This window comes from Pelodiscus sinensis, chromosome 5 (assembly GCF_052426305.1).
Source record: "Pelodiscus sinensis isolate ZL-2025 chromosome 5, ASM5242630v1, whole genome shotgun sequence".
In the NCBI taxonomy this organism is placed as follows: domain Eukaryota; kingdom Metazoa; phylum Chordata; order Testudines; family Trionychidae; genus Pelodiscus; species Pelodiscus sinensis.
In genome coordinates, this window is record NC_143056.1 from 107233410 (window position 1) to 107255606 (window position 22197).

General features: G+C 45.1%; 2 protein-coding genes and 1 long non-coding RNA gene across 5 annotated transcripts in view; 2 read left to right on the forward strand and 1 right to left on the reverse strand.

The window, feature by feature from the left end:
• Positions 1-814: 814 nt before the first annotated feature.
• On the reverse strand, positions 815-21082 carry WEE1 (WEE1 G2 checkpoint kinase). Its single transcript, XM_006129311.3, has 11 exons — positions 20372-21082; positions 14938-15146; positions 14266-14332; positions 13585-13757; positions 11068-11189; positions 9182-9328; positions 8697-8792; positions 8518-8603; positions 7334-7504; positions 5947-6092; positions 815-1763 (listed from the first exon to the last, which is right to left on the reverse strand). The coding sequence occupies exons 1-11, from the start codon at positions 20909-20911 to the stop codon at positions 1613-1615; spliced, it is 1908 nt and encodes a 635-aa protein (XP_006129373.3). The 5' UTR covers positions 20912-21082; the 3' UTR covers positions 815-1612.
• Positions 3328-13590, forward strand: LOC142829209 (uncharacterized). Its single transcript, XR_012903624.2, has 3 exons — positions 3328-3433; positions 11834-11914; positions 13186-13590. It is a non-coding gene; the product is annotated as an uncharacterized LOC142829209 (long non-coding RNA).
• An 86-nt stretch (positions 21083-21168) lies between the features above and the next one.
• LOC149524361 (uncharacterized) overlaps positions 21169-22197 on the forward strand; it is a 35013-nt gene continuing 33984 nt past the window's right edge. For all 3 annotated transcript variants that reach the window (XR_016349698.1, XR_016349699.1, XM_089778630.1), the window contains exon 1: positions 21169-21623. The gene's annotated coding sequence lies outside the window, so the exon portion shown is untranslated. The remainder of the gene's footprint in view (positions 21624-22197) is intronic.

Below are 22197 nucleotides of genomic sequence, written 5' to 3' on the forward strand. Positions count from 1 at the left end.
TCAGAGTTGTCCTCACCCTTCCTACTCCTACCAACCCAATTAGCTTGAATTATTCTTCATTTTTTTCAGTAGCTAAATCAACTATCCTTACCCCCACTAGATTACCTAAGAAACAGCTCTTAAAAACTTAATGACCTCAGTAATTCTTGCTTAGACCAGTTTCACAGCTGCAAAAGCCACCTCAGCCTCTCCATCTCCATGCTGGCTGCACTGTTTGCAATGCTGTTTCTCATGTTAGAACGGGCAACAAAGATGACCAGCACTGCTGTATTCCTCCCCTGTGGTAAGCATATGTGAAGTAGGACCACTGGGGTAAACAGGCCTCTACATCAGGACCAGCTATGATATACTACAGAACAAATAATAGACACTGTATTAAGCTCAACCTTTTGACTTTTAATATTCCAATTAAATACTAATACAAATAAGTGAAACAGAAACGGGGAACATTGTTCAAATCAAAGTTAATGAGTAGAGATGTGCCAGTCATATACAAATTCAATTTTTGGCAATATCGGTCAGCTTTTAACTAGTATCAGAAAAAGTGATTGGACAGCCCAATTGTATTTGGTTCAAAACTTACACTGGAATAGATTCAATGCAGTCTTCTGGCATCCCAGACTGCAGTTTAGTATAGTATACTATGAGCAAGATCAAACAGTTATGTACATGAACATTGAAGAACAGCCAAAATACTTACACTAAAAACAGCACAATTATGTACAGGTTTTCCAAAAAAATGTAAAAGCCATACAAACATGAAACTGAAGGGAGGGAGAAGAGGAAAAACCCCAACATTCAGAGAACTTTATTAAAAAAAAATTACAAAAATATTAATGGCTGAGACAACAATTGCACTACACTAATACAAAGTTCAAATATAAAATTGGTGCATTAGTTTACAATGCACTAGCTTCAAAGAAAAATGCTGCTTTCACTAAAGGCAGCTTAGATAGTTTTCACATAATTGTTTTAACAGAAAGCCTATTAACACAACAATGATTGTTTTAATGCTACAGTTTACAGCAAGGGACAAAAACTAAAATAGCAGCAGTTTCACATGGCATATACTTCCACAGGCTTATTTATCTATGGTTTAAGTAATGCCTACAAAGTGCTCCAAGTCAAATAGACAAGTAAAATTCACAATAAAAAAAATCTCCTGACCCCAGGCATACTGAATGGCCTTAAACCAGTCTCCTCAGCAATCCTTCCCTGTTTCAAGGACAGTCATTTCAATAAAGCCCTTTTAAGATTACTTGGGAAAACTTGTTTTGTTACAATATAGTATCACTAAAAAGCAGCACACCACTATAGTGGTTAACCCTGGGACGGTGTAACATTTAACAGTGTAACTGAAAGGCTTATGGATCAACATCCAACATTTTCAATAGACCAGATATTAAGAGTAAGAGTCCAATACCTCAATTGTTAATACAGCTGATTAGCTGTATTTTGCAATTTAAAATCCTAGAAGCTATTTCTATAAAACTAGAGACACTGATTGAAGACTGGGCAAGAAACGAGAAACTGAATTCTTCCTTCAACTCCTCAAAAATTCAATCCACTTCTATTTCATAGTCTTTACTCAATTTTTTTTGGAATGGTTATTTCAGTAAATAGTAAGACTAACTGATCGGTTCATTTTCTTTCCAATGAGTCGAGATGTTCTATTTTGTGTTGAAGATCTAGTTGCCATTCGGTCAGTGAACAGTGCCCTCTCTTCTGCTGCAGCTTTTGCCATTTGTGCCTTCTTCAGTTCTCTGAAAGAAAAATTAAGAAATTCCATCCATTATAGCAAGGATGACTTCACGCAAACCATACTCAATGTACAAAAAGAGTCAAACAACCCAGAATTTAAGTCTCTTGATCAGCCTCAGGCCACACCCTACGAGGATTTGCATAGGCAGCATTAAAGCAATTTGCAGAACCACCTCATTGATGTCTTCCACTCATTTCAGGAGGTAACAGGGGAAACTGAGGATCCAGTTTATACACCATGTCTTCCTGTTTCTTCCTGCACAAGTAAGTTCCAGAACCATGTATATTGTTGATGCTCAAATAGAATAACCCCAGATTAGTTAAGTCTTTTACTTATCTAATGTGGTCAGTACAACTGTTTGTCACCAATGACAGTTACTGATGGAATAAAGTACTTTAAACTAACATAGAAAAGGGTAACGCATAATACTGATGGCTAATTAGGTAGAATAAAGATTATATCTAATTTTTCCCTTGTATCTCAGTTTAGGGATGTTAAATTTAGCTTAATCAACTAACTGACTAGTTGATAAGCAGGGGAGCTGCAGCAGGGTTAGTTCCTGGCCCCAGGAGTTAACCCTGCTGCAGCTATGCCTTTTAAATTTAAATTTAAAAAGCTGGAGCACTGCCAGGAGAGGGGGCGGGAGGGGAGAGAAGACCCAGTGTGAGCAGGGCCAGCTGATTCCTGGCTCATGTCAGGTCCCCCCCCCCACCACTGCACTTCTGATTTTCAAATGTATAGGAGCCTGCTGGCTCTTAATGTATTTAAAAAAAGAAGAGGTACAGGCAGTCCCCGGGTTACGTACAAGATAGGGACTGTAGGTTTGTTCTTAAGTTGAATTTGTATGTAAGTCGGAACTGGTACACATTGTAGGGGAAACTCTAGCCAAACATTTTTTTTAGTTTTGGATAGCATAGGGAAAGGTTAACTCCCCTCTAATGTTTGTTTTGCTGTCTGTTCCCCTGTTCAGAAGATTTCACATCTATTTCTGTCCCTGTGACAAACTCAGGACTAAAGGAGTAACTCATCAAATACCAAACAGCTCTGCACCATGCTTTGAGCTAATAGCTTTATTTCCACACACCACCCAGGGTTCTAGGAGGAGGGTCCTTTTTTTGCTAACACAATGAGGCCAGCACTTTGTTTGTTTTGGTGGAGTCTTTGTTTGCCCAGGGAGCCCAGCATGTATAGGGGGAGGAGGGGCAGAGAGGCTGCTTTTGTCTGCTGTTGGGCAGCCTGTTGCTCAGGGGAGGGGGCAGCCTGTTGCTGGCAGGGGGGAGGGGGGAGGCGTGCAGGATGCGAGGCCGCGGGGGGGGGCCCCCCAGCGGGCGTGGGGGGGCACTTTTCCTCTGCCCAGCAGCTCTGCGGGATCCCTGTCCCTGTGGCCAGCTGCTGCAGGCAGAGGCCAGTTGGAGCCGGCCCAAGAGGAGGAGGAGGTGGATTCTAGGACCCAGGTGAGCGAGCCCCGGGGACGCTGCTGCGCTCCGCTCCGGGAGCCCGGCATGTATAGAGGGGAGGAGGGGCAGAGAGGCTGCTTTTGTCTGTTCGGCAGCCTGTTGCTGGCAGGGGGGGGGGGGCAGCGGGCGTGGGGAGGCACTTTTCCTCTGCCCGGCAGCTCTGCGGGACCCCAGTCGGAGCCGGCCCGAGGAGGAGGAGGATCCTAGGACCCAGGTGAGCGAGCCCCGGGAATGCTGCTGCACATGTGCGGGAGTTGCCTCACCCCGTTCGTATCTAGGGATCCGACATAAGTCGGATCCACGTAAGTCGGGGACTGCCTGTATAGCCTCTGGGACTGGGCACGAGCCAGGAATCAGCCAATTCCCAGCTCACACCCAGTCCATGCTACCTTCCTGCTTCCCGCGAAGAGGGTGCAGCAGGAGGTGGGGGAGAGAGAGGAATGGACGATGAACAGACTGGCTTTTAAAGCCAGCTTCCCCCCCCCCCCCCAGCACTGACTCCTCCTCTCCTCCCTTGAGGGAAGCAACCAGTCAAGGGACTAGTTGACTATCCAATAAGCTTTTGCTCATCAGATAGTTGACTAGTCACTTACAATCCCCAATCCAGTTAAATTACACATTGGTAGTTAGTTAAATTGCTAGTATAGCTAACCGTAATATGTCCACAAATAAATAACTTTTAGAGTGCTAACTATAGAGACTTCATCCTCAAGACTGGCTACTCTTGTTAAACTACCTTTGAACCTGCTGCAGAAACATGCAGACCACAAAACATTTTCACTAAACTGCCCCCCCCCCCCAAAAAAAAGAATGGCATCCGTGTCTAACAGTCAGCCCAAGAATGCCATTCAAGTCCTTTTCCTTCTATATACCAATATAGACTCCATACTCTGGAGTTAGCTGCAAGACTGATGAGAAAGAAGAAATTGTCATGTTGCGTAGGACAAGTAGTCAAACTAATCTGGGGTGGGCAATAATTTTTGATGGGGGGGAGAGAGGGGTTCACTCCAAGAATTTGGAAAGTAGTCGAGGGCCATACTCTTCCATGATATTAATGGAGGCGGTCCAGGGTTTGGGATGGAGGCAGGGTGAAGGAGGCAGTTGTGACCTGGGGCACTGGACTAGGGTGCAGGGGGTTGGATTGTGACATAAGGCAAGGAATTGGGGTATGGCAATTTAGGTTGTGAACTAGGGCAGATGGGGATATGGGTGCAGGAAGGGGACAGAGGATTTGGGTATGTGGCCTGGGGCAGGCTCAAGCATCAGTCACCCCTCCTGTCACCCCTCCTGTTGCCAAGAGTCACAGCAGTTACATGTAGGGCCGCACTTGGCTCCCCACAGTGTACCAGCTGTATCAGTGACAGACAGCTCCTAGTAGCTGGTGCGTGCCAGAACCTGGTTTTTAAGCCGGCTCACCAGGAATACCAGGAGCCTGCACGTAACCATGAACAGTGCTCGCCAAGCAGTTCTACGCGGTTCTGCGAGCTGCACATGTGCAGATCACGTGGCGCTAGCTGTGCTGGCTTGTAATCTACTTGCCACGAGTGAGTAGATTACATGATTTGTCGAGCCCTGACCATGAACATCAACTAATGAGGCGAGGCTCATCGATTGCTGTTTACACTTCCACATCCCTAGAGTGTAACCAAAACAGCAAAGTCTGCCTCTATCTGTACTAGCTATAGCAAAGGCTAAAGGAAAAACTGCAAGACGGAATGGTGGAAGGCATGAAAAAAATAGTCTAAAGGCAACTATATTAATTACAAATGATGCACAGAAACTTAGCTACATCCCATACTTTAAGATTTCTAACTATTAGACACAACGTTACATACAATTAAAGAAATAAGAGGTTGAAATGCTAATGGCTACCACAATTATTTCATCTTGGCTGCATGTAGACTGGCAAGTTTTTCCGCAAAAGCATTTGCTTTTGCGCAAAAACTTGCCTGCTGTCTACACTGGCCGCTTGATTTTGCGCAAAAGCACCGACGTTCTACTGTCCAAAATCAGTGCTTCTTGCCCAAATGCTTTGACATTCCCGTTCGGGCAAAAGCCCTTTTCCGGAAATGTTTTTGCGCAAGAGGGCCAGTGTAGACAGCTAAAAACTGTTTTGTGCAAAAAAGCCCCGATGGTGAAAATGACGATCAGGGCTTTCTTGCGCAAAACTGCGTCTAGATTGGCATGGACACTTTTCCGCAAAAAGTGCTTTTCTGCAAATGCTTTAACGGAAAACTTTTCCGTTAAAAGCATTTGCGGAAAATCATTCCAGTCTAGACGTAGCCTTTCTGCCTGAGAGGCTCAACAGGTAATTCAAAGGGATTAAGGAAGTTAATACTCTTCCTCAATGGAACATGAGTTTCTAAGTTACATGGTTTTACAAAAACCCTTGATTATTGCAATTGAAAAATTGTCCAATGTGTTATTCACCATTTATGTTTTTTACATTTACATCTGTGAAAAACAATGCAGTGTCTTATTTGATTCTCAATATTAGAATATTGCAAAGAAAATGTTTCAAGAACAATTAGGGATTTTTTTTTAAAGATATTATACAAACAGTTCTATTGTTCTTAGATTTCTATGATTTGGCCCTTTTGTGTTTAGTGCAAGTACAGTTACAGTGCTCTTATATCCTATCTTTATTAGTCTAAAAATTAAATTGTACCCTTATTTTAAGTTACAAATGGAGTAATATCTAATAACCAAAAGAACTTTTGCACTCACTTTTGCAAGAGTGAATTTTTGAACTTCTCAGCATTCAGTTCTATACGAAGTTGTTCCGCACTCTTTTTGGCAGCTGACAGCAACACTGAATGCTTGCTCAGAGCCACTGCTGTAGGTCTTCTCTCTGGATCTGGACTAATCATAACCTTGAAGAAAAAGATTCAGGTTTAAAAATAGTCACTGTTTATAGCAGGGGTGGGCAACCTTTTTTGGTTCCAGTGCCAGTAACCCACAGAAAAAAAAAGTTATGAGCCACACAGGGATGTTAAATTTAGTTTAATCAACTTAGCGACTAGTCGATAAGCAGGGGAGCCATGGGGGAAGAGGGGATTAGCTCCCAGCCCCGGGAACTAACCGTGCTGTGGCTCTGCCTTTTAAACGTATTAAGAGCTGGTACGATCTTAATACATTTAAACAGCTCAAGTGCAGCGGGGGGAGCTGGCATGAGCCGGAACAATAATGCCTGGCTTGTATCAGTTCCTTCTCTGGCCCCCCACTTCTGATTTTTAAACATATTAAGCACCAAGAGACTCTTAATGGATTCAAAAAGCAGAGGCACAGCATCTGGGAATGGGCACGAGCTGGGAATCAGCTTAATCCTAGCTCACACCCAGCCCCTGCTACTCCCCTGACTCCCATGGAGACAGTGCTGGGAGGAACTGGCCTTTGATAGAGGCAGCAAGGGTGGGGAGCGACTAATCGACTACATCCCTAGAGCCACACACGAGAAGAGGGAAGGAGAACCTCACTGATCTGGTCCCAAGCAATAAGGGGGAAGACAAACTCTCACAGATGCGGCCCCCAAAAGAGAAGTAGGAAAAAAGAAAAAAAAATTACTTTACTACCTTCAAGCTCTATGCCAGAGTCTAGGGAGACTAGGGCTAGAAGATTTTGATAAGTGCCCCCTGCTGCGCTGGGGCCAAAAATGAGAGGTTCAGTGCACAGGAGCAGGTTGGGAACAAGATAGGGTGCAGGAATGGGCTGAGAATAAGAGTTTTAGGTGGGACTTAGGGTGCAGTAGTGAGTTGGAAGTGACTTGTGGGGTCTAGGCAGGATGTAGGATTCAGGAGTGGGCTGGGAATGTGAGGTCTGAAAAGGAGGGAGGTGCAGAAGCAGTGCCAGTGGAAATGACAAGGGCAGTGCCTGCAAGGAGGGCTTTGCCACACAGGGCTTCCTACCAGGTTTAGCCCACAGGCTAAATCCTGTGAGGGGACCCTCCTCCGCAGTGGGAAGCCAAGCAGGAGTGTGGCAGCCTTGCACTCCCGGGAGGGTGGAGAGAGAAGGAGAGAGAAGAGGGGGAGAAGAGAAGTCTTCGCAGGCCAGATCCCCACTCCTGACTTATAGCATCAGAGTAAGCAAGGAGCCATTTGCATACAACAATTCTTACTTTTAGTAACTCCAAGAATTCTTGAGAAAGTACTTGTGGTATTCTAGGCAGTTTTCCTTGTCGAATTTCATGCCATTGGTCCCCATTAGTCGGAAGTGGCTCAGCACCAGCAGCACACACAACAGTTAGAGCAAGAGCAAAAATATCGGCTTTCGGCAAGTGAGTATAGTTCTGCAAGGAAAGCAAAGAAACAAAAACACTTTCTGTGAATACCTAGACTGGAACAGAAACAGAACATATGACTGGTTTATTTAGAAACTGATACAGGCAGTCCCCGGGTTACGCGGATCCGACTTATGTTGGATCCGCACTTACGAACGGGGCTTTTCTCGCCCTGGAGGACGCGGGCGGCAGGACCACCCAGATGCGCCACGGTCCCGCCGCCCGCATCCTCCGCGGCTTTGCTCCGCGTCTCCCTGGTCTGCTGGGGGTGCCCCAGCAGACCAGGGAGACACGGAGGTCCGGGGCGGCGGGACCGCGGCGCATCTCGGTCCCGCCGCCCACATCTCCCTGGTCTGCTGAGGGGAGGGGGGGCGCGCAGCTAGTGCGCTTCCCCCCCTCCCACCCCCAGCAGACCAGGCTTTACTCAGTACCTCTGTGGTAGAGCAGATGGGGCGCTGCCGGTTGGTCCCGCAGCGCCGCTCTTGGCACTACTGGACCAACCCAGCAGCACCCCAGCTGCTCTACCCTAGGCGTCCTGATTCAGCCGCTGCTGGTCAATTTCAGCAGCAGCTGAATCAGGACGCCTGGGGCAGAGCAGCTGGGGTGCTTCTAGGTTGGTCCAGTAGCGCCGCTCCTCGGCACTACTGGAGCACCCCAGCAGCTCTGCCCCAGGCGTCCCCAAGTCAGCCACTGCTGAAACTGCCCCGGACTTCCTGGAATCAGCCGCTGGTCAGTTTCAGCAGCAGCTGAATCTGGACGCCAGTTCCGACTTACATACAGATTCAACTTAAGAACAAACCTACAGTCCCTATCTTGTACGTAACCCGGGGACTGCCTGTACCTCCAAAGTACTTTCATGTTCCAAAAGGTGAGCCAGTTAGGGAAAAAACCTCTCTTTTTACAAAACTAAAATAGATATTTCAACTTGAGAGAGGAAGTGGTTACATAAAAAAGTACCTATAAAGACATCATGCAGATTTTAAAATCTATTTTAGCTTTAGTTAGCAAAACAATGCCATTACCTCTTGTAAAACTTCATTTGCGAGAAAACGACTATCTCCTTCCTCTACTTGTGGACTCGATATTCTAGTTACATGACCAAGATCACCTACAAGAAATAGGTAAGGGGAACAGTTACATAATTCACTTGGTTTCTGAAAAATATATCTTCTGATCTGTAAGTGTGCAGCATTTTCCCTACCTATTTTAAATACAACTTTGTCAGAAGACCAGTCATCATCATCACCTTCTTCTGATGTCGTACTTGGAACTGATGTCCTAGATATGAAGATATTACCTGGAAAGAAGAACGATAAGGAACACAAATCCAAATGTACATTTATAAATTAACTGGTTTCACTATATACTATTTCCTGGACTAAAACAAACCAGAGAGAGAGAGAGAGAGAGAGAGAGAGAGAGAGAGAGAGTAGAAACCCTCTCATGGGGCAGAAGCCAGTTTTTTGGCAAATCAGAAAACTTAGTCTTACACAAATGTTGCAAGATAAACTTAAACCATTTTATTTATACTAGACGATTTTAAAATTGATCACTGTTGGTCTGAACACCAACACAACAAAGAAGTTACAGTTATAAGGGATGGCTGACTGCTTATTTTTGTGACAGACTAAACCATCTAAAGAAACTGTAAATATAACTTCAGAGTACAGTAGTTTATATACTTACTAGGCTTTATATCCATATGTACCAGTGACATTGAATGAATATATTTTAAGCCACGAGCTACCTGCAGCAGTAGATCTTTCAACTCTGGTTCAGTAAAATAGCGCATATTTCTATAGTTTTCACTTATGGCATCAGCTAAACTGCCACCTAAAACAAATTGAAAATATGTCAGCCACCTTCTTTCACAAGTGTTTTATGCAAAAAAAATGTTTCCCATACAGATTCCCAAAATGTGGTTTATAAGTTCACTGAGCACTGCTGATGTTCTAGAAAGAGCTAGATGGCCGTTGCTACACCTCTTTTTTCTTATTACCAGATTCTATGTTAAAATACATGTAAAGTAATGTAATATAAGCAATAGATGCAATTGCCATATGATCCCAAGTGAGAGGAAACTATTCCAAACAATCACGAATTGGTGGCCATGTCACATTTCCATAGCATTAGAGTTTGGCAAGTCATAGCCAAGTTATTATTGGTATTGAAAGCCTACATTAGAACATAGGCTACAGAGAGGGTAATAGTGATATGCAAAAAAGAAAACCAAAAGGCTAACTAAACTATAAATATATAGATTTAGTCTGTGCTGGTCAGACAAACCAGAGGAACAGTATTAGATTCAAACAAGGAGAACTAAGCATGTGCTTTCTTGGACAACTGTCCAATTAAAAAAAAAATGGAGTCAGTTTATAACAAACAAAAATAGATTATCTAAAGGACTTTATCAGGAAAGTTCTGTGGTGTCTTACCAAAGTTTTTAAGTTGTCTCTTTCACGTTTAGTAAAAACTCTCATAGTAGTAGCTACGTTTGTCTGTAACTTTAAAAACGAGTCGTTCTGTGGCTTCTTATAAATAAATAAATAAATATATAGGATCATGTGTTTTCTTGGTAAAACCCACTCCATCAGATGAGTTGGAATACTTCAGCTTTTGGCACTAAGCCAAATAATAAAAGAACTATTCCTATTACAACTATTCACTGTTGTAAATGGAAAATTAATACACTTTGCAGCACCTTTTAAACCATTATGTCAGTTGATAAGGGTATTTTCTCCCCTAGCCAATCTATAAAATGGGAGACGGCAATTAAGTGATTTATTCATGGTCAGTGTTCCCTCTAAGCTGTGTGCTTGTGTGGCCACTCAGAAGATTTAAATGCCACCCAGACGATTAGTAGAGCGCCTAGAGCTAGGTTTTTGTTTCTATTTGTAATGTACATTGGCACATGCCTTGGTGCACATAAAAAAAAATTTAGTCTGCACATGGATGGAAAAATATCCACCCAGAGATGAAAAAAGTTAGAGGGAACATTGCTCATGGTCCCAAAACAATTCACTATACCTCAAATCTTTATCTACAATTCAACATTTTCCAATATTAACATGAAAAGCAATACAGAAAGTTCAGAATTTGTAAGATTGTTTTATAAAATTAGATGCCAAAGTTGCAATTTCTCTGGCAGCTAAAATATTATACAAGAGATCATCTGATAAGGGCAATGTGAACAATTCATTGAAATGAAAGTCATTTCAAATGTGAGATTTAGACCTAACTGATCCTGATCAAGGCTATTCAATTAAAAAAAGGTGAAAGATGGAGGAAGGGGGGAAAAAGAGTGGGAGGAAAAGCCACAACATACTTGTTTTTCATCTGCCCCTTAAACCAAGAGTGATTGAAATATTAATGGGGAAAAGGGACTTTCTTTAGTTTAGGCACAAACATATAATTCCATCTCTTCCACATTAAGAAAAAGAGCATCTCTTACAACCAAACAATGCCATCCATACCAAACTAATGCCCAATAAACATCTACCTACTTTGTCCCACATGCAACTTTAGAAGACCTATAGTTCATAGCAAGGAAAGCGGTAACAGATTTTTCTTACCATTACAATACTCATTCTGTATAAGCATGTGATCATCCTCAGCCCAGGCAGAGTAGTATCTGACTACATGAGAATGCTGCCCCAAAACTGCGTGTGCATAGACTTCTCTTAAAGCATTCTGCCTAGTTATTTAAAAAAAAAAAAAAAAAGTTTAGTTATAATCTTGGAACTCTGAATGCATTTTCCCTTCGAAACAATGCTATAATTGGTAGTTAGACTTTTGGGGGCTAGCCTGGGGGAACCTGATTAACCCACTATGTAGCTTTAATATTTGCAATTAAAAATAGTAGAAATAGGATTTTTTTTAATTTAACTTTTAATGCTGCTGCTTGGGGAAGGGCAGGTTTAATTGGAGGAGAAAGTAGGTGAAGATTCTGAAAGGGACCTTCTGGGCATCCTCTGCCACCCAACCGGGCTCTGTGTCAGCTCCTGCGGCCAGCCCTGGTTCACCAGGAGGTGGTAAATGGCATGAGTGTGGGCCAAAAGACTCCAGAGCAGCAGGGGGCAGCCACACAGCCAGAGAGAAGCAGCAGTCTCCTTCTCAAAGCGCTGCTTCTCTCCAGCTGACGATTGCGTGATGGCCCCCGCTCCTCCAGCCAGCACTGGTACCTGTGCCTCTTACCTGCTCCCCTGAGGTCAGGACTGTCTTTACCCATATACACAGCTGCATATTCTGCATATCATCCAAAAATTTGGGGTACCACTAGGTCTTTAATGTCCTCCCACCTCTTCCTATCCCTGTTCTGTTGTTCTGCTTTCTCCAAAGAGCAAAAAACCCTGCCAGACCTATCAGCAGATCACTGAAGCATGAAAGATCCATTCAAGTGGTAATGAAGCCATTTAACAGGTATTTGCCAACCTCAGGTATCTACTGTTAGTTTCTGACTTTATTACATGTTGGTCTACAGGACCTTAGTTTAAAATTTGCTTTAAATATATCTCACTAGCATGTTGAAGATTATAAAAATCCCATCTCTAAAACACTGTCACCCACCCTGGCTGCTGTTGGGACTAAGGATGTTAAATGTTAATTAAGTAACAATTCAAATAGTTGATGAGATTTCCATTGACTATTCGATTAATTGATAAGGACTAGCACAGCATTCTGCTTTTGAAATGTTGGAATGCCGCCACTGCGCCCCTTCCACAGAGCTGAGGGGGAACCCATTTTTAAGCTGGCTCCTCCACTGACTAATCCAGGGGTGGGCAAAAGGGCAATTACGGCCTGGGGGTGGGAGGAGACATCATGTGTTCCCCCGCCCCCAAAACCGGATTGGCCTGGGGGCCGCTCAAAGTTTCCTCCCCCCTCCCTGTGAGGAGCATGCTGCATTTCAAGGTGTTGTATGCTCACGCAGAGCGAAGGACGCTTTGCACAGTTCCCCAGCCCCTGATTGGCCTGGGGGCAGGGGGAACACAGAAGTGCTGTGCACTCCTGGCTGAGAGGGGGGTAAGGTTGGGAGGAGGCTTTGCATGCTCCCCTGCTCCCAAGCCCTGATTGGCCTGGGGGTGAGGGGTAGCCCAGAATCATCCTGGGCCTGACCTTTCCAGGGTGGCCACTGGCCAAAATTATTGCCCACCCCTGGATTAGTCGACTAGTGTGTCGACTATCCAATAAACTTTGCTTATTGGATAGTCAGATGAGTTGATTAGTCACTTACATCCCTAATTGGGGCACCAGTTTAATAGTACTACATAGGGCCCCATAAATCATAAGGATGTCCCTGCCTGAAGCTACAGGTGAGTGAATGTAAGCTGGATGTGACTCGGGGAGTGCCTATGATCTTTATATAGTAGTCACATGTCATTAAAGCAGTAGCCATGTTAACACTAAGACTGAAAAAACAGGTATGCATCTGTTAATACTGGCTTTGTCATCAACCAACCAACCTAACAGCACTCTCTTCTTTTCCACAAGTAACTCACTTTGCCATTATAAAAATAAAGCTGATGTCTTTTACTGAATTTACAGATTTCATTTCAATTTACAGATATCTGAAGCTGCATTTGTATTGATATCAATGATTGAATATTTAAGTATTAAAATAGTATACTTATATTGTACTATAAAAACATTAACCACTGGGAAAATATTAATACAAGCTTTTGGCTCCATTTCAGGAACAACTGAGCCTTCACCACCAGAAACTAGAAAGTGAATTTGTAGCTCCTTCTTTCAGCCTATGTTTTCAAAGCATTGTTGACATTTCTCAAGCCCGTCATTGAACATTTTCAGAAAATGCTCCTGATACAATTGTGTATCCCTTCATCTGGCTCCCTTTTAAATTTTAACCAAAAGAAGAGTTAAGACAAAAATTATGGTAGCGTTTGTGCAGAAAGACTTACTGATGAAAAATTAGTTTGATTTTTATTTTAAAGTGTTAGTTGGTAAACATACAAACACTTGCAAACTTGTTCTAATTTAGAAGTATTTTAATGCGTACACAGGAATACCTCATAATAAATTAAAAAGCAATTTGTATTTATCTTTTAGTTTAAAAAAAAAAACCACATACTCACTCATCAACTGAGCCAGCTAAGGGCTTCTTGGACCGTTTTATAGCATAGATACAGCCATCAAGCCTCTTTACACATTTAAACACGGAACCAAATTCTCCAGACCCAATCTTCTCTAATTCATGAAATTCTGTTTCATACCGTGACTTCATATTACTTTCTGTTATTGTGATCCGCTGCAGTAATTAAAGAGGGAAAGACTTAGGTTTGCAAACATACTACAGGTTGTACCTCCCTTAACTGGGACTCTTGCCTGGCAACATCTGCGGTCCAGCAAAACCACAAATCTGCCTGGACTACAGATTTCAGGTCTGGCCGTGGAGCAGGAGTGCAATAGAGGGGGGGGGCCAGAGACTCAGCTGGGAGCCAGCCAGGCAACACAGTGAGAAAATCTGGCCACAACAGCAAGGCAGCCAGGGAGCTCCGGTGGCAGCCAATGTGAGCTAGAGAACTCCAGCCCTGGGAGCAACCTGGAAGCAGCAAGGCAAGCTGGGGAGCAGGGGAAAGGGGGAGACAGAGGAGAAACAGCACCACATGCAGGCAGCAGCAGTTTAGCACAGGCCAGGAGGGTAGAGACCTCCCCTGGTCTGGCAAATCCCCTAATTTGGGACCAATCAGGTCCCAAGGGTGCCAGACAAGGGAGGTCCAACCTGTATTAATGAAACACAAAACTATAACTGTTACCTTTGCAGGTCTGATAGTTTCATCTTCAAGTTCGCCATCACTTGCTTCCATGTCCTCCCCACAAGAGCTGAAAGTTACAGTCATAATAAACTACTTTTTTCAATAAGTGAATATAAGACTATCAAGAGCCAGAAAATAAGAGTTCCAATATTTACACAAGGGAAATCAAACTCGAAGTCAAGAATGTGAAATCATACAAGGTAATGCCTACCTACAAAATTCTGCTCTCTTGTGCATTTTTTCCTATTGTTTCCCATGTCTGGATCCCATCTAACAGAATCAAATAGTGTTGACATAACATGGATAACTACCTGACTCATCACTCAGATGCTGGTTTCCAATTTCCAACTAAAGTCCACTATGGTTCATATGATAATTCACCTCCAAGTGCACATAGCAGTCTCAACCAATATTATCTTCCACATTATAAAAACCTCGCTGCAAATTATGATCCTGTAGCCGACTGTACCCCACCACACACAGAAAATATATTTCTGGGTGTTATTCACTTTGAAGATACTTATTGCTATTAAAACCAGAGTGTACATTTCGCATTTGTTGATTTTAGGGTAATAATTAACAAAACATTTCCCAGGAAACTTGCACTACAATACTTTTTTACAACTAAAAATGATTTAAAATAAGCTTGATAAAGATGTATCAGTTACTCACTCATTCCAGTGAGTTCTCTTTCTCCTACGACACTGTCCAGCTGAAGTCTGAAGGAACAGCGAGTCTGGAGTAAAGGGATTAATGTTCACGTGAGGCGTCCGTCTCATAACAGCATCGTGTTTTTCTGACTTCCCCACATTCATGAAGAGGGATCCTACCCGGAGTTTAACTGAGCTGGAGCCCATTCCTTGAGCTTTGGAAAGCAAACTCTACAAACAAAAAAGCTAATCAGTACTTTAAACACTCATAACTGGGCACATTTGACTGTTTTCCAGAAAATCATTCTAATGACAACTTAATCAGCACAAAATTAGAATAAGGGCTGCTAGTGTTAAATATTTAGTTATGAATTCTTAAGCATTAGTACTAACAATCAGACTTAAACTTAGTGTTTAAGTCTGATGAAAAAAAGCAACTACTTTTTAGTTCGGATAGGGCCATACCTAAGAGTGAAACATGATTCTCTTTCAGTAGAAAAACATTAAGCATGACTAAACAAACACGCTGAACCACTGAACACTAAGGCTATGTCTAGACTACATTCCTCTTTCGAAAGAGGAATGTAAATGGGGCAAATCGGAAGTGCAAATGAAGCGTGGATTTAAATATCCTGCGCTTCGTTTGCATATTCATGTGCCAGCTCTTTTTCGAAAAAGGGTTTTTCGAAAGTGAAAGCGCAGTCTAGACGGGGTTCTTTTGAAAACCCTTTTTCGAAAAAGCGCTTGCACGTGAATATGCAAACAAAGCGTGAGATACTTAAATCCACGCTTCATTTGCACTTTTGATTTGCCTTATTTACATTCCTCTTTCGAAAAAGGAATGTAGTTTAGACGTGCAGTTACATTACCACACATTATTGGCTTGGGTACACGGCAACACAATAAAGCCTTCTTATGATTTGCCTATAAAGTCTCATACTCTTTTACCTTCTTTAAAAAAAGTTAGTCCACATAAAGAAAAGATTACCAGTGCTCATGTTCAAATCTATGATGGGGTACTAGAGATACCCATATATTTTGTGTGTGTGTCAATATTCTAAAATTGAAAAATTAATCTTGCACAGATACTCTAACAATTTACTTCAAACAAAGTTTTCGCAGTGGAGAAAGATCACCTACTGAAACTGAAATTAAAACAATCTCTCTCCATAATCCCAATCCTATTTCTGGAAGGTGAGGACATGCTACTAGTGAAATATAGTCATCAAGCCCATTTTGGAAGGAAGAAACATGAGTAGGCAATTTTTGCAGGCCACTCCAAGACTTTTGCAGTCGAAGCGGTGTTGATTTAGGGTACAGGAGGGAGCTCCAGGCAAAGGACTGGGGTGCAGGAGGGAGCACGAGGATCTGGAAAGGAGTCTGGGGACAGGAAGAGATTCTGACCTGGGACAGGGATTTGGGGTGCAGAAGAGGGTACAAAGTGCAGGCTCTGGCCCAGGCCCAGAGGCAGCTCCACCTGGAGGCACTGCAGGGCACTCAAACAGGCTGGCTGGCTGCCTGCATGCCACCGTGGCCCCACAACACTGCTGACAAAGCATCTCATGTGGTAGGGATGTGAACAGGTTACAGAACAACCAGTGCACCAGCTGCAGCCCCCTGTGGGTAGAGGGCTGCTCCAGCCCTGCCTGCTACCCCACCCTGGAAAAGCCCCCCCCCCCCCCTTTATTCAGTTAACCAGTTAAGCCCAGTGTTCAACACTACATTGAACTGGTTAACCAATTAAATGGGATTTTACATCTCTAAATACAGCCTGGCAAAAGCTTGCCTCTGGCCTGTTGTGACCCCGCTACACTGCTCCCATCAGCCACTTGCTGCTGTTAGCAAGCCTGTCTCTGCATGCCCCTTAGGGGGAGAGGAGGCACCGGATTTCCACTAGGGATGTGACCAATACCAAGTGCTAGCCGGACACTGGGGGCACTCCAGTCTGACCAGGCCCATGGTGTAGTGGGCTCAGCTTGGCAGAAGCCACCTCCTGTCAGCATCACAGGTTGGGGGTGATCCAACCCAGCCAGGGCAGCCCCCATCTGCGGGATCCTGTTTAAAGTGGTTAACCAGTTAAATGTTGTTTAACTAAACAAACAGGATTTTAGACCCCTAGTCTCCACCATGTGCAGCCTGTATCCTCAGCACCATCCTCACAGGTCCTATTGGCTGGAAATAAGCCAATGGAAGCTACAGGGCAGTGTTCCCTGTGAGCTGTGCACTTGTGTGGCCGATCAGGAGAGATTCGTATGCTACCCAGCTCATTAGCAGAGGGCCCAGAGCTAGGTTTTATTTCTACTAGCCAAGCCCCGCCCCACGGCTGCGGTGCAGCGGACTGAGCAGCAGCAGGGATGGGAGGATGCGGCAGCGAGGAGGGCCTGGCAAGCAAATGGCACAGAGGAGAGCAGGCATGGTAAGACCCGGGGGCATTGGCTCAGAGGATGGAGGGACAGACAAAGCATGGTGGGTAGGGACTTACTACCAGCCCCACCGCTCATGGCATCTCCCAATTCTCTTTGCCATTCTGGCATTTTCTAGAAACTTCACAAGTTTTCTAAAATGTTCTCTGTGATAGAAGGTGTGACTGACACCTCTCCTTTTATAATAGTTTAGATTGGTGCACGTTTCCACATGCTTTGGGGAGTACATGCTTTGGGGAGCACACATGGATGGAAAAGATTAGAGGAAATATTGCTGCAGGTATGGGTAGTGCATGGAGACCTGCTGCTGTCTGCACAACCCCACTCCAAGAGGCACTTCGCAGAATGAACCATTTAGTAGGGACATAAATGGTTAATCAGTTAACCGGAAGTGTTCCAGTTAATTGGAAGAGGGGGCTCTCCATGGTGGGCCCATGGCCCCGCCCCACCCTTGCAGGTTACACAGCTGAAAAGCCTGCAGTGAAGCCGTAACCCTTGCAAGCCACACTCCCATAGAGGTTTTGCTGCTGGCTCTGGAGTATAAAGCTCAAAGTGTGTAACCGCTATGACTTAACAGTCACATGGTTACATTTTTAAACACATTTTTACATGCGTAGTTAGAAGATGAAAGACCAGAGAACAGATTATAGCAGAAGAAACTCCGGGTGAAGTCCTGGCAATCATGACTTGCAATCCCTAGAAGTGGCCTGGACATACCCTCTCAAAGTTTTTAGATACATTAGGGTTCAACAACATGTGTCACCCACTAGGCATGTTTCCTGTTATATTTCATACAAACCAAGCACTGACACTTAAGTCACATTTTCATGCTATGTAAATACATTATATATCCAAATTTCATCTAGGAGGGACATTTTCCAAATTAAAAGCATTTTTCCAAAAGTTCTTTTATCAATAAATCAAGACTATTTACCTATAATTACACACACACACACACACACACACACACACACGTACGTATATATAAATAAAATAATTAGTTTTCAGCACAGAAAGTTAAAAGACTGTCAATTTTCATACTTATATAGTAAGTCTCCAAATAAACTGGGTTTTCAGATTTCCATATACACAAGCAGCAAGAGCTGGTTTGGAAGTTTGGCAGGGGAATAACTGCTTTAGAACAGTTTGAAACAGCTTATTATTTTGAAACGATCATATTTCAGCAGCTCGGTTTACAAGTTCTACCTCTTCCCCAACAAAGTTTTGCTCATCGGTCAAATACCCACAAAGCAATAGAAACAAGGGGGATAGTGCTATCAAGCAGCAGAGAAACCAATAGAACAAACAAATAAAATTAACAAAACCTTAATTGAAAACTTGATAGTATCACTTAAACAAAAAAAACCCCAACAACATGGATTCAGTATAGTGATCAGTAGTACTGGAAACATGTCTGTTGTTCTTAGCACTTTTTTCCAATCCAGTGTTGGATGAGCAAGGGTCCATTTAAGAGCTCATACATACTCTATGAAGACAAAATAATCAAACCAAGTTGACAAATCTCACTGTACACTGTACTACAATTTTAAGATCAACAAAGTGAGGCTGGAAAACTTCTGATGGTTAACACAATATAGCGTCAAGACAACTGGCTGATCGACTTTAAAATATGAATGAAAAAGTACTGAACAGATCAGATTCATCTGTTACATAATCTTAACGGACAATTTGTGGGCTGGACTTGCAAAAGATGCCAACTTCTTTTGTTACAAGGAAACCAACTTATGTAACGATTGCTTTAGGGCAGTGGCACACGAAACACAAATTAGAACTTTGTTTTTAATCCCAGGCAGAGGAATGAATGAGGGCATTTAAATTATTGCTTAGACTCCCTATTAAATTGTATCAGCTTTATGGGTGAAGGTATTTAAATAAAGTGCCAGAGGCCACTGGAAGAGTTTGGAAAGCACCATTTTCTGTTTTTCACTTCTTACTTTTAGAAGGAAACAAAACTATCATTTCTCACCAACAGAAGTTGGTCCAATAAACGATATCACATAACCCAACTAGTCTCTGTAATAAGTAAGTTTAGACCATGCACAAGATCAAGAAGTTTGAAATAAATGGAAGTGTAATGCCAATCTAATTAATGCCTAACCCCACCACCTCCTGACCTTTGTTTTGTACATGGCAATGCCATTGCTCTTCAGTAAAGGGCCCTTTAGTAATCTCCTCTGGGGCAAGTGTTCCTCAACCTTTTTTATAACGTACCCATTAACCCCCCCCCCCCCAGTACCTACAGTTTTCAGGCACTCAACATTTTTTCCTACCATTGCAACACATTTTTTTAAACAACTTAATCATAGTATAACTTAATCATGGATGAAATTTGTGGGTGTAAAAGTTACAAAAATGATAAAGTGCTGTAAAAATTAAAACAAGATTTCAGTTCTCTCCAAATTCAGTTGTATTGAGGTAACCCCCCCCAGACTTCTCGAGTACCCTAAGGGCACTCATACCATTGGTTGAGAAACACTGTTCTAGGCCACATTTTGAAGGGATCCTTACTGTAGTACATGGAAAGTCAATTTTTTCTCCAAGATCCAAATTTCTTGGTCAAGGTGCAGACTCTCGAGAAACATTTTTCACAATCCTAACTACAATAAAGTTAAGTGAATATAATTTCACAGTGCCTCCAAAAGCACCTGATAGTCTGGATCTGGACTATGGCCTGCCTACTGACTACACTTGAAGCGGAGCCATAAAGCCAGGCCCCTCATGATCGCCTCCCACAGCCTGCAGACATTGCAAACAATCGGGTGGGTACTGCAGATCTTCCCCACACCAAAGGGCGTCGGAGCCCTTGTGCGTGCCGGGGTTTGAGCAACCGAGGCGCAACGCCGCACGTCCGGGAGCCAGTGCACCGGCCGCGCCACGCTCTGTGCTCGCGCACTGAGCACACGTGCTGCGCCCAGACGCCCTCCAAGCGAACGAACCAAGGGGAGCTGTGCCCGCAGCCCCAGCGCGTACACGGGCTGCTCCTGCCCGTCCCACTTCGAGCCGGCCCCTCACCTTGGGCGTGTGCGGCGTGTCGAAGAGGCGCAGCTTGCGGAAGGTCTTGTGGGGCGGGGTGCCGGGGCACTCGGGCAGGGGGGAGCGGAGCTCCTCGCCACGGACCCGGTACCCGCCCGCTAGGAAATGCGTCGGCGACTCCCCGCAGCACCGGCGGCCCTTGAAGGGCGGCGAGGGCGAGCCGGCCATGAAGTAGGCGCCAGGCGACTTGACCGGAGACGAGCCGAAGCCCTCCTCCTCCCACGAGTCCCCCTCGTCCCCGGGCAGCTCGGACGCCGCCGGTTCCATCCCCTCCTCCTCCAGCGGCGGCGGCTCGCCCCGGCCCGGGGTGCGAGCCGCCGAGAGCGGCGAGTCCGCCTCCTGGAAGGCCGAGTCCTCGCCCGTGCTGTTGCCGCTGCTGCCCCCTTCCTCCTCCTCCTCGTCCTCCTCCTCGCAGTCGCTGCTGCCGCCCGAGAACAGCAACTTCTGCCGGATCGGGGCGGCCGCCCGCCGGGCCGAGAGGCGCCTGGACGCGGCCTGCTGCAGGCTGAAGAAGCTCATGGCAGGACAAGGGCTCCGGGCTGCTCCCAGCTCTGTAGACGGGTCCGGCTCCCGGGGAGACGCACCGCGGCAACTACAGCGCGCGCGCGCCCGCCCACTCGCTAGCGGCGCGCTGCCCGGCGCAGCCCCGCTCTTGCCGTTCAGACTCCGCGGCTTTCCCGCGACCGTTAGTCTCGTGTCCCCGACGCAGCCAATCACACACGCCCACTCCGTTTGAAAACAAGGAGGCCCGGGGCAGAGGCACGCAGGGTACACGTCACACGCTCGCTTGGCGCGAATGGCGAGCTGGCACGGGCGGGGCCGGGGCGGTCCCCCTACGCTGGGGGCCCGGCGCGGTGCTGACTAGTGTGAGGGGTTGGCTGCTGCGCCATTTCCCATCACGCCGCCCTGCGCCTGAAGGGGGACCCCTCCCCTTTAACTGGAAAACACGGCGCAGCCGGCGGGCGGGAGGCGGGCGCACAGCAGCGGATACGCTCCATGGCGGGGCTGCTGGAGAAGAGGTTGTACGTGCGGTTGTTCGGGGTCTGCCAATGGCGCCCTGCTCCAGGGAGCCCGTGGGATTTGCAAAGAAGAGGCTAGAAACACCCACCCTGCACGAATCCCTCCGGCCAGCAAAGCGCCGTGGCCCCGAATTCAAACACCAAAAAGTGCTCGGGCCCCTTTGGCTAAAGATCACTGCCCAGGTTCAGCTCTCTGCGCACGTGGAATGATTGTAAGTGGAAGCAGGTCGAGGGACACCCCATCCCCCAAAAGTAACCAAATGCCACTTTTGTTGATAGCCACTAACGGTGTGGGGCTTGATTTCCACTTCCTTCCGAACAGTGTATGAGCACTTTTAATAATTCTACACTCTTAACAATACAAGAGTGGAAAGACTGACCGGCTACGTCTACACTGGCCCCTTTTCCGAAAGGGGCATGCTAATTTCACAGGTCGTAATAGCGAAATCCGCGGGGGATTTAAATATCCCCGCGACATTTAAATAAAAATGTCCGCCGCTTTTTTCCGGCTTTTAGAAAAGCCGGAAAAGAGTGTCTACACTGGCCCCGATCCTCCGGAAAAAAGCCCTTTTCCGGAGGATCTCTTATTCCTACTTTGAAGTAGGAATAAGAGATCCTTCAAAGTAGGAATAAGAGATCCTTCGGAAAAGGCTTTTCTAAAAGCTGGAAAAAAGCGGCGGACATTTTTATTTAAATGCCGCGGGGGATATTTAAATCCCCCGCGGATTTCCCTATTACGACCTGTGAAATTAGCATGCCCCTTTCGGAAAAGGGGCCAGTGTAGAT